This window comes from Rhincodon typus, chromosome 2 (assembly GCF_021869965.1).
Source record: "Rhincodon typus isolate 14 chromosome 2, sRhiTyp1.1, whole genome shotgun sequence".
NCBI lineage: Eukaryota > Metazoa > Chordata > Chondrichthyes > Orectolobiformes > Rhincodontidae > Rhincodon > Rhincodon typus.
Genome location: NC_063333.1, coordinates 16,043,811 through 16,057,087, shown reverse-complemented (window position 1 = coordinate 16,057,087; position 13,277 = coordinate 16,043,811). Strand labels below are relative to the sequence as shown.

General features: G+C 44.9%; 1 protein-coding gene across 1 annotated transcript in view; it reads right to left on the bottom strand.

Moving 5' to 3' along the window:
- The window catches only part of dpp6a (dipeptidyl-peptidase 6a), a 656,996-nt gene that overhangs the window by 507,997 nt on the left and 135,722 nt on the right, over window positions 1-13,277 (bottom strand). Inside the window, exon 2 of the mRNA XM_048605902.1 lies at window positions 1,331-1,445. Coding sequence (XP_048461859.1) covers window positions 1,331-1,445 — 115 coding nt within the window. The remainder of the gene's footprint in view (window positions 1-1,330; window positions 1,446-13,277) is intronic.

Genomic DNA, 13,277 nt, shown 5'->3' with positions numbered 1-13,277 from the left:
AGATAGTTGGAGATCAGTTCGGTGGGGCAGGAGCAGGCGGAGACAATGGGTCGACCAGGGCATTCAGGTTTGTGGATTTTGGGAAGGAGATAGAAGCGGGCGGTGCGAGGTTGGGGAACGATGAGGTTGGAGGCCGCGGGTGGGAGGTCACCTGAGGTGATGAGGTACAGATTTCTTTCCCTGAAGGGCTTCAATGAACCAGATAGATTTTTATGACAATGATTACATGGCTGTCAGCGATCTAGCTTTTTAAATTCCAGATATTTATTGAATTTAAATTTCACCATCTGTCATTCAAACCCAAGTCCACACAACATTGGAACAAAAACAGAGACTGCAGGAGAAACTCGGCAGATCTGGCAGCATCTGTAAAGAGAAAATTACAGCCCAGCAAGTTGAGTCCATTCTGACATAGGATGACTGGACTTGAAATATTAACTCGGTTTTACTGTCTACCGATGCTGCCAGACCTGAGGGGTTTCTCTAGCACTCTCTGTTTTTATTCTGGATTTTCAGCATCTACAGTTCTTTGTGTGTATTTGAAAGAACATTAGGCTGGGGTTCTGGAATACTGAGCCAGGACTGCATCGATTCAAGAGGCAGTTCAGAACCACCTAGTCCAGGGCAATCTTACCAATTTTTATAGACGCACCATCGAAAGCATCCTATCTGGATGTATCATAGCATGATTTGCCAACTGCTCTTCCCAAGATTGCAAGAAACTACAGAATCATGAACACAGCCCAGTCCTTCACACAAACCAGCCTTCCATGCATTGACTCCATCTATACTTCCCACTGCTTTGGGAAGGCAACCACATAATCAAAGACTCCTCCACCCCAGTTATACTGTCTTCCACCCTCTTCTGTCAGGCAGAAGATATAAAAGTTTGTATACATACACAAACAGATTCAAGAACAGCTTATTCCCTGCTGTTATTAGACTTCTGAGTGGATCTCTCAAATTTTAAATTTAATGTTGATCTGGCTCTTTGTGCACCTTCTCTGCAGCTGTAACATTGTATTCTTTGCTCTGTTCTATTACCCTGATGCATTTTGTATGGTACGATCTGCCTGTACTACGCGCAAAACAAAATTTTTCACTCTACCCAGGCACATGTGCCAATAGGAAATCAGATCAAATCAAAACAATTAGGGATGGGCCACAAATATTGGTCTGCAATTCCCACATCCCACAATTGAATTTTAAAAGAGGCTCGTGTACTCCTCCCAATCTGGCCATTTAAGCTCACGTAAATGATGAGTGGCCCAACATTTTGGATCCAAACTGTTAGCTTCTTGCTGAGAAATTAAATAATGAAGTTGCTTACGTTCGGTGAGGAGGATAACTGAGGTAACAATCAGCGAGCAGATAACCAGGATAACGAGAAGTGCGATTGCAATCCCTTTCCAGTTTCTCTGCGGAGGGTTACTCCCCACCAGCTCCTAACAAAGGAAAGAATATAGTCAATGAATGATTAAAGAGAAACACATTACTCATATCATCCATTTGGACCAGATGATGGCATGATTAGCATTAAAATTAAAAGCAGAGACAATCAGGTCAATTTATATTGGCAATCAACAGAAACAAAACCAGTTTTACAGTGGATGTTACAGCTGTTCATAGAATCCCCACAGTGCAGAAAGAGACTATTCAGCCCATTGAATCTGCACCAAAGAGGAGCATCCTACCCTATCTCATAATTCCAAATGGCTAAACTTGCACACCCCTAGACACCATTGCATAGCCAATCCACCTAACCTGCACGTCCTTGGATTGTGGGAGGGAACCAGTGCACACAGAGGAAACCCATGCAGACATGGGGAGAAGGCACAAACACCACACAATCTCCCAAGGTTGGAACTGAACCTGGGTCCCTGGAGCTGTGCGGTGGCAGTGCTAACCACTGTGCCACCACACCATCCCTGTTGGCCTGACCCTTCAATGTTGGAGCCTTTTTTGTTTTAGAGATCACAAGCAGAGACCGAAGCACATGTCAGTCACCTTATGTAAATAAAGTGCGTCACACTAGCTAAAGGAACTTGCTAGGGTTTGATTCTTTCACACTTCTCGTGGATCCAGGAAGAACAGAAATATTCCTGTGATGATAAGAGCTGTCCTCACCTCCGCCACTCATTCTCTTCCATGAGACGATGCCAACTGCCCCACATCAGGATTAGCTATAGCCTGTGGGGCATTTCTTTTGGGTGCATAGCCAGTGGTGGCACTGCCAGTAGTTGGCATGTCATGCCTGATGGACTGTGAATCCTAATTTCCATTTCTGTTCAGACCTATTGGTTCACAGCATACTGATCATGCAGTGCCCAATATCTGTGCCCAAACCTAACACACTGCAATGCATTAAGGTTTTCCAAGCTTGGTGTAAAATATGCCACTTTGGCTGTTCTCTCTTTCCATCCTGCCCCCTCTAATTATGCCATCTCACTCTAGTTTTCTTTATCTGTAAGCCTAGATGGAGATGAACAATGGGAACTCAGTAATGGGGGATATCAGTACACACACAGATGCATGCACGCACGCACACATACACACAGACACACCCACACACACAAATAGATACACAAACACACGCACATACACACACACACAAACACGCGCACACACACACGCACACATACACACACACACATCCACACACACAAATAGATACACACACACATGCACATACACACACACAAACATGCGCGCACACACACACACACAAACACACGCACACACATACACGCACACACAGACAGGCAGACAGACAGACACATATACACATACATACACACACACACACACGCACACATGCACACACACGTATGTGACCTTTCAATTGCCCAAGGTCAGTGAAGTCTCCTGTGGCATCCATTTCCCCAATGATTTGGACAGCTTTATCAAATTGTACCTCCAAGCTATCTTCCTTTGGAACTTGCCTTAATATTCAGTGTAAAATAGTACTAGTTTAGCAGTCTAAATTAAATGGTCTCATTTTCCTGCTGCTTTGCTCCTGACCTTTGTTGAACTCAAACAGAATACACCAGCTGTCTCAGTTGTCTGCAGTGTCCCAAGATGTTATTATACTTAACCCAGCTGGTGGAGTTTAATAGGAAATACAAAGTGTGAAATAACCTCCAAAGTGTGCTAGTAATGCATTTATCATCATTTTCACACTTTACCGTATGCTCGGCAGCTATAAAACTATATTATAACTTAAGGTGGACAAAAAGGGTCACTTTATAGAAGGAGCCATATAAGTGAATTTATATCAGTGATTGCAATCTATCAGAGACCCTTCCTATATGAATTAGAAATAAAGACATCCGTATTTTTCTTAAATAACAAAGTGTAGAGCAGGCCAAGCAGCATCAGAGGAGCAGGAAAGCTGTCTGGACCCTTCTTCAGAAATGTTCATCCAGGTGTTCATCCAGCTCTACATCTTGTTATCTCAGATTCTCCAGCATCTGCAGTTCCTACTATCTCTGTACTTTTCTTAATCCTTGCACTCCATTTACAGGGCCACTATTTTCTTGAATAATGTATTCACTTGATTGACGAATTGTACCTAACAATACAGCCAGAAGCATTTTCAATAGTATTTCATTTTTCTACTTCTTTTACATGTGGAAATAAATTTGGCAAAATAAGAATTCTGGTGAACACAGTGTTGAAGAAGCCACCTCTGTTAGCTCTATTTCATCACATTTGTTCAATTGAGAAATGGAGGTGATGGGTCGAGTGCCACAGGTCAGGAACACCATCTGGGCTGAGGCAAATGACAGGTAAAACACATACTTGTAAACTAGGTGCCAACAAGCTTGGAGGTTTTCAGGTTGAAAGGTTACAGAAACAGAGAAAGAATAAGAAATAAACCATCCTGTGATTCTGAGATTTGGTTTTAGTTCTTTCATGGGATATGAGTGACCCCAGCAATGTCAGCACTTATTGCCCATCGCTAATTGCCCTTGAACTGAGTGGCAGCTAGAGATTGAGACAGTGTAAAGAGAACCAGAATTAAGTTTCTTTTTAAAACCACAAAGCATTGTAGCAAGCTACTTTTTGAATAAAAAGCTGGAGGTTGCTTTGCGTCTGCATCTCTCTGAAGAACTTTGCTCCTGATACGTCTTGAGATGCTTTTAAGATCTCCACTTATGTTAAATTAAGCCGATAGCCTATACCTGCAATCAGAGCATTGGAACTAAGAGCCAGAGCATCTGGTGTTGTTATCTCTCACAACAGTTCAGGAAATGGATTTTTTGCAGCCTCAGGGTTTGTTTTTAAAACATGCATAAAGGCATGATCTGGGCAACAGATCACCACAATTTAACAAACAAGTGCTGGAAAAACTCAGCAGTTCCGGCAGCATCGGTGGAGTGAAAAGCAGAGTTACTATTTCAAGTCCATTATGGCTCTTCTTTGGAAGTTCAGAGTTACCATGAAAACTTGAAACAGGACTCGAAACAATAACACTGTTTCTCTGTCCATAGAAGCAGCCAGACCTGCTCAGTTTCTGAATGTGTTTCAGATCTCCAGCACCTGTGTAGTGCTTTGCTTTTAACAGATCACAAAAAACATGAGCTAAGCAAAGAGATAGTAAGAACTGCCGATGCTGGAGTGAGAGATAACACAGTGCAGAGCTGGAGGAACACAGCAGGCCAGGCAGCATCAGAGGAGCAGTTTCAAAATCTCCCCACCCCCGGCCTCATCCCATGACCAACCCTCCCTCTCTCCTCCGCCTCCTTGACCTGTCCGTCTTCTCTCCCACCTATCTGCTCCTCCCACCTCACTGACTAATCCTCCCCACTGCCTACCTGCACTCACCTATCACCATCCCACCTACCTTCCCCAGCCCCACCCCTCCTCTCTCTATTTATTTCAGGGCTCCCTTGCCCCTCCCCCAATTCTGAAGAAGGGTCCTGACCCGAAACGTCAGCTTTCCTGATCCTCTGATGCTGCCTGGCCTGCTGTGTTCCTCTAGCTCCACACTGTGTTATCTATGAGCTAAGCAAAGAAGTTTGTACAGTTTATGACACTGTAGTTTACCTCACAACATACATGCAAAGGCTCTTGACCTGCCTTGAATCAACACAGCCAGCAAGGTAATGATTGTAAGAGCGACGATTTATTCGTACCAACCCTCCAAAGGACACCCCACCCAGACCCACTGTCCTGTAACCCTGAATTTCCCATGACTCATCCACCTAGCCTGCACATCATTGGAATGTGGGAGGAAACCAGAGCAAGTACAAAGCCCACACAGACAGTCGCTCAAGGGTGGAATCGAACCCAAGTCCCTTGCAGTGTGAGGTAGCGGTGCTAACGACCGAGCCACTCCGCCATCCACAATATCATATGGCATTTAGAACACAGGAAGACGTCATTTGACCCGGTTGGTCTATGCTGATGTTGTGGACCTCCAAACTTCGACATCCAAACGGAGCATAAATTGGGATCAGATGTTCTCAGGGAAATGCACGTCAGAAATGTGGAGGTTGTTTAGGGAGCAGTTGCTACAAGTACTGGATAGGTTTGTCCCACTGAGGTAAGGAAAGGATGGTAAGGTGAAGGAACCTTGGATGACAAGACATGTGGAACATCTAGTCAAGAAGATGAAGGAAGCTTACTTAAGATTGAGGAAGCAAAGATTGGACAGGGGTCTAGAGGACTACAAGGTAGCCAGGAAGGAACTGAAGAATGGACTTAGGGGAGCTAGAAGTGGGTATGAAAAAACCTTGGTGGGTAGGATCAAGGAAAACCCCAAGGCGTTCGATACTTATGTGAGTAATAAGAGGATGGCCAGAGTGAGGGTAGGGCCAATCAGGGATAGTGGAGGGAACTTGTGCGCAGAGTCAGAGGAGGTAGGGGAGGTCCTTAATGAATACTTTGCTTCAGTATTCACCAGTGAGAGGGACCTTGACGTTTGTGAGGACAGCATGAAACAGGCAGATATGCTCAAACAGGTTGATGTTAGGAAGGAGGATATGCTAGAAATTTTGAAAAACATGAGGGTAGATGAGCCCACTGTGCCAGACGGGATATACCAAAAATTGCTACAGGAAGCAAGGAAGAGATTGCTGTCCCTTTGGCAGTGATCTTTGCTTCCTCACTGTACACTGGAGTAGCACCAGATGATTGGAGGGTGGCAAATGTCATTCCCTTGTTCAAGAAAGGGAATAGGGATAATCCTGGAAATTACAGACCGGCCAGTCTTCCTTCTGTGGTGGGCAAATTATTGGAGAGGATTCTGAGAGATAGTATTTATGATTATTTGGAAAAGCACAGTTTGATTAGAAATAGTCAGCATGGCTTTGTGAGGGGCAGATCATGCCTCACAAGTCTTATTGAATTCTTTGAGGATGTGACAAAACACATTGATGAAGGCAGAGCAGCGGATGTGGTGTATATGAATTTTAGCAAGGCATTTGTTAAGGTTCCACATGGTAGGCTCATTCAGAAAGTTAGGAGGCATGGGATTCAGAGAAATTTGGCTGTCTGGATACAAAACTGGCCATGCAATAGAAGAGGAAAGTACTCAGCCTGGAGCTCAGTGACCAGTGGTGTTCCACAGGGATCTGTTCTGGGACCTCAGCTCTTTGTGATCTCTATAAATGACTTGGATGGGGAAGTGGAAGGGTGGGTTCGTAAGTTTGCCGATGACACAAAGGTTGGTGGAGTTGTGGATAGTGTGGAGGGCTGTTGTAGGTTGCAATGGGACATTGACAGGATGCAAAGCTGGGCAAAGAAGTGGCAAACGGAATTCAACCCAGAAAAATATGAAATGATTCATCTTGGAAGTTCGAATTTGAATGCAGAATATAGGGTTAATGGCAGGATTCTTGGCAGTGTGGAGAAACAGAAGGATTTTGGGGTTCACATCCAGAGATCCCTCAAAGTTGCTACCCAAGTTGATAGGGTTGTAAAGAAGGCATATGTTGTGTTGCCTTTCATCGGCAGGGGAATTGAGTTTAAGAGCCGCAAGGTTACGCTGCAGCTCTATAAAACCCTGGTTAGACCACACTTGGAATATTTTGTTCAGTTCTGGTCACCTCATTATAGAAAGAATGTGGAAGCTTTAGAGAGGGTGCAGAGGAGATTTACCAGGATGCTGCCTGGACTGGAGGGCTGGTCTAATGAGGAAAGGTTGAGGGAACTAGGGCTTTTTTCATTGGAGCAAAGAAGGATGAGAGGTGACTTGTTAGAGGTTTACAAGATGATGAGAGGCATAGATAGAGTGGATAGTTAGAGACTTTTTCCCAGGGTGGAAATGACTATTACAAGGGGGCATAATTTTAAGGTGATTGGAGGAAGGTATAGGGGAGATGTCAGAGGTAGGTTCTTCACACAGAGAGTGGTGGGTGTGTGGAATGCACTGCCAGCGGTGGTAGTGGAGTCAGATACTTTAGATACTTTTAAGTGACTCTTGGATAGGCACATGGAGGATAGTAAAATGTCGGGTATGCAGGTTAGTTTGATCTTAGTAGGATAATAGGTCGGCACAACATTGTGGGCCGAAGGGCCTGTACTGTGCTGTACTGTTCTATGTTCTATGTTAAACTCAATCACTTATCATCTGCTCCTCTCTCTCTCGTGTATGCAGTGAGTAACTCCATCTACCCTCAGTACCTTTCTACTGCCACGTTCTTGCCACTCTACGGGAAAAAAGGTTTCTCCAGATTTCCCTGTTGGATTCATTCACAACTGAGTTTTATATATGTGGTAGTTCTGATCTTTCCTGCAAGTCAAAACATCTTCCCTGCCTCCAATGTATCAGACTCCTTCATAATCTTGAAAACATCAACCAGCACAGTCTTCAATCTTCTCATGTCCAGTGGAAGGACCACCTGTCTGTTTAACCTTTTATGTTTAGTATGTACTGAGCCAAGTTTGCTGATGATACAAAAAGAAGAGGTGGGAAGACACAAAGAGACTTCAGAAAGATAACTAGAGATAGTAGGAACTGCCGATGCTGGAGAATCTGAGATAACAAGGTATAGAGCATGATGAACACAGCAGGCCAAGCAGCATCAGAGGAGCAGGAAGGCTGATGTTTCGGGTCTAGATCCTTCTTCAGAAATGGGGGAGGGGAAGGGGATTCTGAAATAAATAGGGAGAGAGGGGGAGGCGGATAGAATATGGATAAAGGAGAAGATAGGTGGAGAGGAGACAGACAGGTCAAAGAGGCGGGGTTGGAGCCAGTAAAGGTGAGTGTAGGTGGGGAGTTAGGGAGGGGATAGGTCGGTCCAGGGAGAACGGACAGGTCAAAGAGGTGGGATGAGGCTAGTAGGTAGGAGATGGGGTGGGGCTTGAGGTGGGAGGAGGGGATAGGTGGGAGGACAGGTTAGGGAGGCAGGGACAAGCTGGGCTGGTTTTGGGATGCGGTCAGGGGAGGGGAGATTTTGAAGCTTGTGAAGTCCACATTGATACCATTGGGCTGCAGGGTTCCCAAGCGAAATATGAGATGCTGTTCCTGCAACCTTCGGGTGGCATCGTTGTGGCACTGCAGGAGGCCCAGGATGGACATATTGTCTAAGGAATGGGAGGGGGAGTTGAAATGGTTTGCGACTGGGAGGTGCAGTTGTTTATTGCGAACCCAGCGTAGGTGTTCCACAAAGCGGTCCCCAAGCCTCCGCTTGGTTTCCCCGATGTAGAGGAGGCCACAACGGGTACAGTGGATGCAGTATACCACATTAGCAGATGTGCAGGTGATCATCTGTTTGATGTGGAAGGTCTTCTTAGGGCCTGGGATGGGGGTGAGGGGGGAGGTGTAGGGGCAGGTGTAGCACTTCCTACCGTTGCAGGGAAAAGTGCCAGGGGTGATGGGGCTGGTGGGGAGTGTGGAGCGGACAAGGGAGTCATGGAGAGAGTGCTCCCTCTGGAAGGCAGATAAGGGTGAGGAGGGAAAAATGTCTTTGGTAGTGGGGTCGGATTGCAGATGGCGGAAGTGTTGGAGGATGATGCGTTGGATCCGGAGGTTGGTGGGGTGGTACGTGAGGATGAGAGGGATTCTGTTTTGGATGTTATTGCAGGGAGGGGGTGTGAGGGATGAGTTGCAGGAAATGCAAGAGACACGGTCGAGGGCGTTTTCGACCACTGTGGAGGGGAAGTTGCGGTCCTTGAAAAACAAGGACATCTGGGATGTCCGGGAGTGGAATGCCTCATCTCGGGAGCAGATGCGGCGGAGGCGAAGGAATTGGGTATAGGGGATGGCCTTTTTGCAGGAAGGTGGGTGAGAGGAGGTGTATTCTAGGTAGCTGTGGGAGTCGGTAGGCTTGAAATGAATATCGGTTTCCAGGTGGTTGCCAGAGATGGAAGCAGAGAGGTCCAGGAGGGAGAGAGAGGTATCAGAGATGGTCCAGGTGAACTTAAGGTTGGAGTGGAAGGTGTTAGTGAAGTGGATGAACTGTTTGAGCTCCTCGTGGGAGCACGAGGTGGTGCCAATCCAGTCATCGATGTAACGGAGGAAGAGGTGGGGGATAGGGCTAGTGTAACTTCGGAAGAGGGATTGTTCCACGTATCCTACAAAGAGGCAGGCATAGCTTGGGCCCATGCGGGTACCCATGGCCACCCCCTTTGTCTGTGGGAAGTGAGAGAATGAACTTCATGAGAATGATCCCAGAATGAAAGGTTTAGCATATGAGGGACGTTTGAGGACTCTGGGTCTATACTCGATGGATGGGAGGGGATGTAATTGAAACTTATAGGATACAGAAAGGCCTGGATAAGGTGGACATTGAGAAGGTGTTTCCATTAGCAGGAGGGACAAGAACCCAAGGGCATAGCCTTAGATTAAAGGGAAGACCGTTTAGAGCAAAAATAAGGAGAAATGTCTTCAGCCAGAGAGTGGTGAAACTCTGGAGTTCATTATCACAGAAGGTTGTGGAGGCCAGATCGCTGAGTATATTTATGACAGAGATAGATAGGTGCTTGATTTTTAAGTGGATCAAAGGTTATGGAGAGAAGGTGGGAGAATAGTGTTGAGAAACTTATCAGCGATGATTGAATGGCAGAGCAGACTTGATGGGCCAAATGGCCGAATATTTGCTCCTGCGTCTTATGGTCTAAAAGGCAATCAAGAAATATCAGCCTCTCGTCTCCCAATTTTCATCACATTTCAAAGGTGACCTTGTGGACGTTTATAAAACTATGAGGTACATGGATAGGGTGAAGAGTCAAGGTCTTTTTCCCAGGGTATTGGAGTCCAAAAATAGAGGTCATAAGTTCAAAGTGAGAAGGGAAAGATTTAAAAGGTACATCAGGGGCAACTTTTCCACACAGAGGGTGGTGCGTGTATGGAATGAGCAGCCAGAGGTAATGGTGCTGGCTGGTACAATTACAACATTTAAAAGGCATCTGGATGGGTATATGAATAGGAAGGGTTTAGAGGGATATGGGCCAAATGTTGGCAAATGGGACGAGATGAATTTAGGATTTCTGGTTGGCTTGGACCGAAGGGCCTGTTGCTGTGCTGTATAATTCTATGACTCTCTGGCAGAAACAACCATTAGACACATAAAAATGATTTGCACTGTACTAATTGTTGAAATCCCAATAGCAGGCCAGTCAAAACTCCAAAGAAATCCTCACCACCACCCCTCGGTGGAATTTAAATTGAATAAGGTAGGCAATGGATTCCTTTTAACTAAAACCCAATGGCACGAAACAATGCAAATGAATGCAGTACTTCTTAGGGGACGTGACAGGGTAGATGTGGAAAAACTGTTTCCCCTTGTGGGAGAGTCTAAGACCAGAAGGCATAATCTCAGCATGAATACAGTGTGGCGCTGGAGGAACACAGCAGGTCAGGCAGGATCAGAGGAGCAGGAAAGTCAACGTTTCGGGTTTATGAAGGGTGGAAACTCGAAACGTCAACTTTCCTGCTCCTCTGATGCTGCCTGACGTGCTGTGTTCCTCCAGCTCCACAACGTTTTGACTCTGATTCCAGCATCTGCAGTTCTTGCTATCTCCTAATCTCAGAATGAGCAGTCACACGTTTAAGATGGAGATGAGGAGGTATTTCTTCTTTCAGAGGGTAGTGAATCTGTGGAATTCTTTACCACAAGAGGGCTGTGTCATTAAGTATCGACAAGGAAGACATAGATTTTTAATCGGTAAGGCAATCAGCAGTTATTGGGAAAAAGACAGGGAAGTGGAGTTGTGGATTATCAGATCAGGCATGATCTCATTGAATAGCAGAGCAGACTTGATGGGCTGAATGGTCTATTTCTCTTCCTATGTTTTATGGTCTTAAGATTTTAACATGAAATACTTATACAGGGGGTTATGACCATCTGACTTACGAATGCTTGTACTTATGAGCGTGATTCCATATAGGGTATAATTTTAAAAATCCAACATACAGATATTTCTTACAAACAGCTACCTTACATTGTCCTGCATTGGGTTCCAGATTGCATACAAATCGACGTGGAAATAGACTCTAAAACGGAATCTATTCACAACTTGGGGACTGCTTGTACCATCCATGCATTTTGTTTCTTACGTACAGTACATATATATGTGTGTGTGTAAGTGTATGAATATTATTTCTTCATACAGTTAACAGCTTTCCAGTGAATGAAACACAAGCACTGCTAGGAAATGACATTTGTTTTCAGTCAACAGTCCTCTTAATTGACCTTTAACCCTTTTCTCAAAATTGTTGTCATGTAACATAATGTATGGTGGTTTGGAGACCATTTTCACTGGTTGACTGATAGGTTGATGATCCCTTTGCGTTACAAGTGTCTGATTCTTGTCCCTGAAATATAGGGACACCGCACTTATTGTGCTAAATGGCTGTTCCTTCAGCTCACAATCAAATGGATTCTTCGAGGTGGGCAATTAAGATTTTGAAGCAAATTAAAGAACAAGGAATGAACAGAGGTGATGAGTGGCTGCAGTTAGTGCTTTCTTGCACTTACGCTGACTGCTAAAATTGTAGTACAATACAATTAACATACAAGGTAGCATTTTTGCTGTAATGTAACTTGTTTTAATTAGTATTGAGAAAATACTATGAGGATTACAAATGGAAGACACTGCTAAGGCAGTAATGAGGTAAATCTGAAAGGAGATTTTTTTTTCCCTACTAGATCTGGGTGTCATTTATTGTCCATCACAAACTGCCCTTGAAAGGATGATGGGAAGTTACCTTCTTGAACCCCTGGAATCTATGTGTTGCAGGTACATTAGGAAGTGAGATCCAGGTTTTTCACCTAATGACTGTGAAGGACAAAATGACAGTCAAGTTCCCCTTCAAGTCATTCACCATCTTGACTTGGAAATATGTTGCATTCCTTCAGTGTTAAAATGATGGAACTCCCTCCTGAACAGCACTGTGCATGTCTCTACACTCATAGATCATAAGAACATAAGTTCATAATGTATAGGAGCAGAATTAGACCATTTGGCCCATTGAATCTGGCTGATATGTTTCTCAATTCCATTCTCCTACCTTATCCCCATAATCCATGATCTCCTCACGAATCAAGAATTTATCTATCTCTGCCTCAAAGATACTCAATAATTTGGCCTCTGTAGCCCTCAGTAGCAATGGGTTCCACTGATTCACCACGCACACCATTCACTTGCTGAAGAAGTTTCTCCTCATCTCAGTTCTAAAGAGTCATCCCTTCATTCTGAGGTTGTGCCCTCAGGTCCTAGTCTCTCCTACTATTAGAAACATCTTCTCCACATCCATGCTATCCAGGCTTTTAGTATTCTATAAATTTCGATGAGCTTCCGCCTCATCTTTCTAAACTCCATCCGGCACAGACCCAGAGTTCTCAACCGCTCCTCATCCCTGGAATCGTTCTTATGAACTTCCTCAGGATCCCCTCCAATGCCAGTGCATCACTCCTTAGATATGGGACCCAAAACTTTCCGACATTGTATTCCATCTGCCACTTCTTTGCCAACTCTCCTCGCCTGTTCAAGTCCTTTTGCACCCGTTCCGCCTCCACAACATGGCCTGTCCCGCCACCTCTCTTTGTCCCTTCTGCAAATTTAGCAACAAGGTCTTCAGTTTCTTATTCCAGATTAATCTACCTTAGTGTAATGGTTTTACCCTTCTTTCACTATAGCGTACAGCTCTTCTTTGAATGTTCAGCTGTGAAGAAGCTGAAACCACGCATGACCAACTCAGGAGTCTGGGTTGAAACATTTTAGCAATGAAGAGAGGCTGGAAAGGCTCGGAGATAGTAGGAACTGCAGATGCTGGAGAATCCGAGACAACAAGGTGCAGGGCTGGATGAACACAGCAGGCCAAGCAG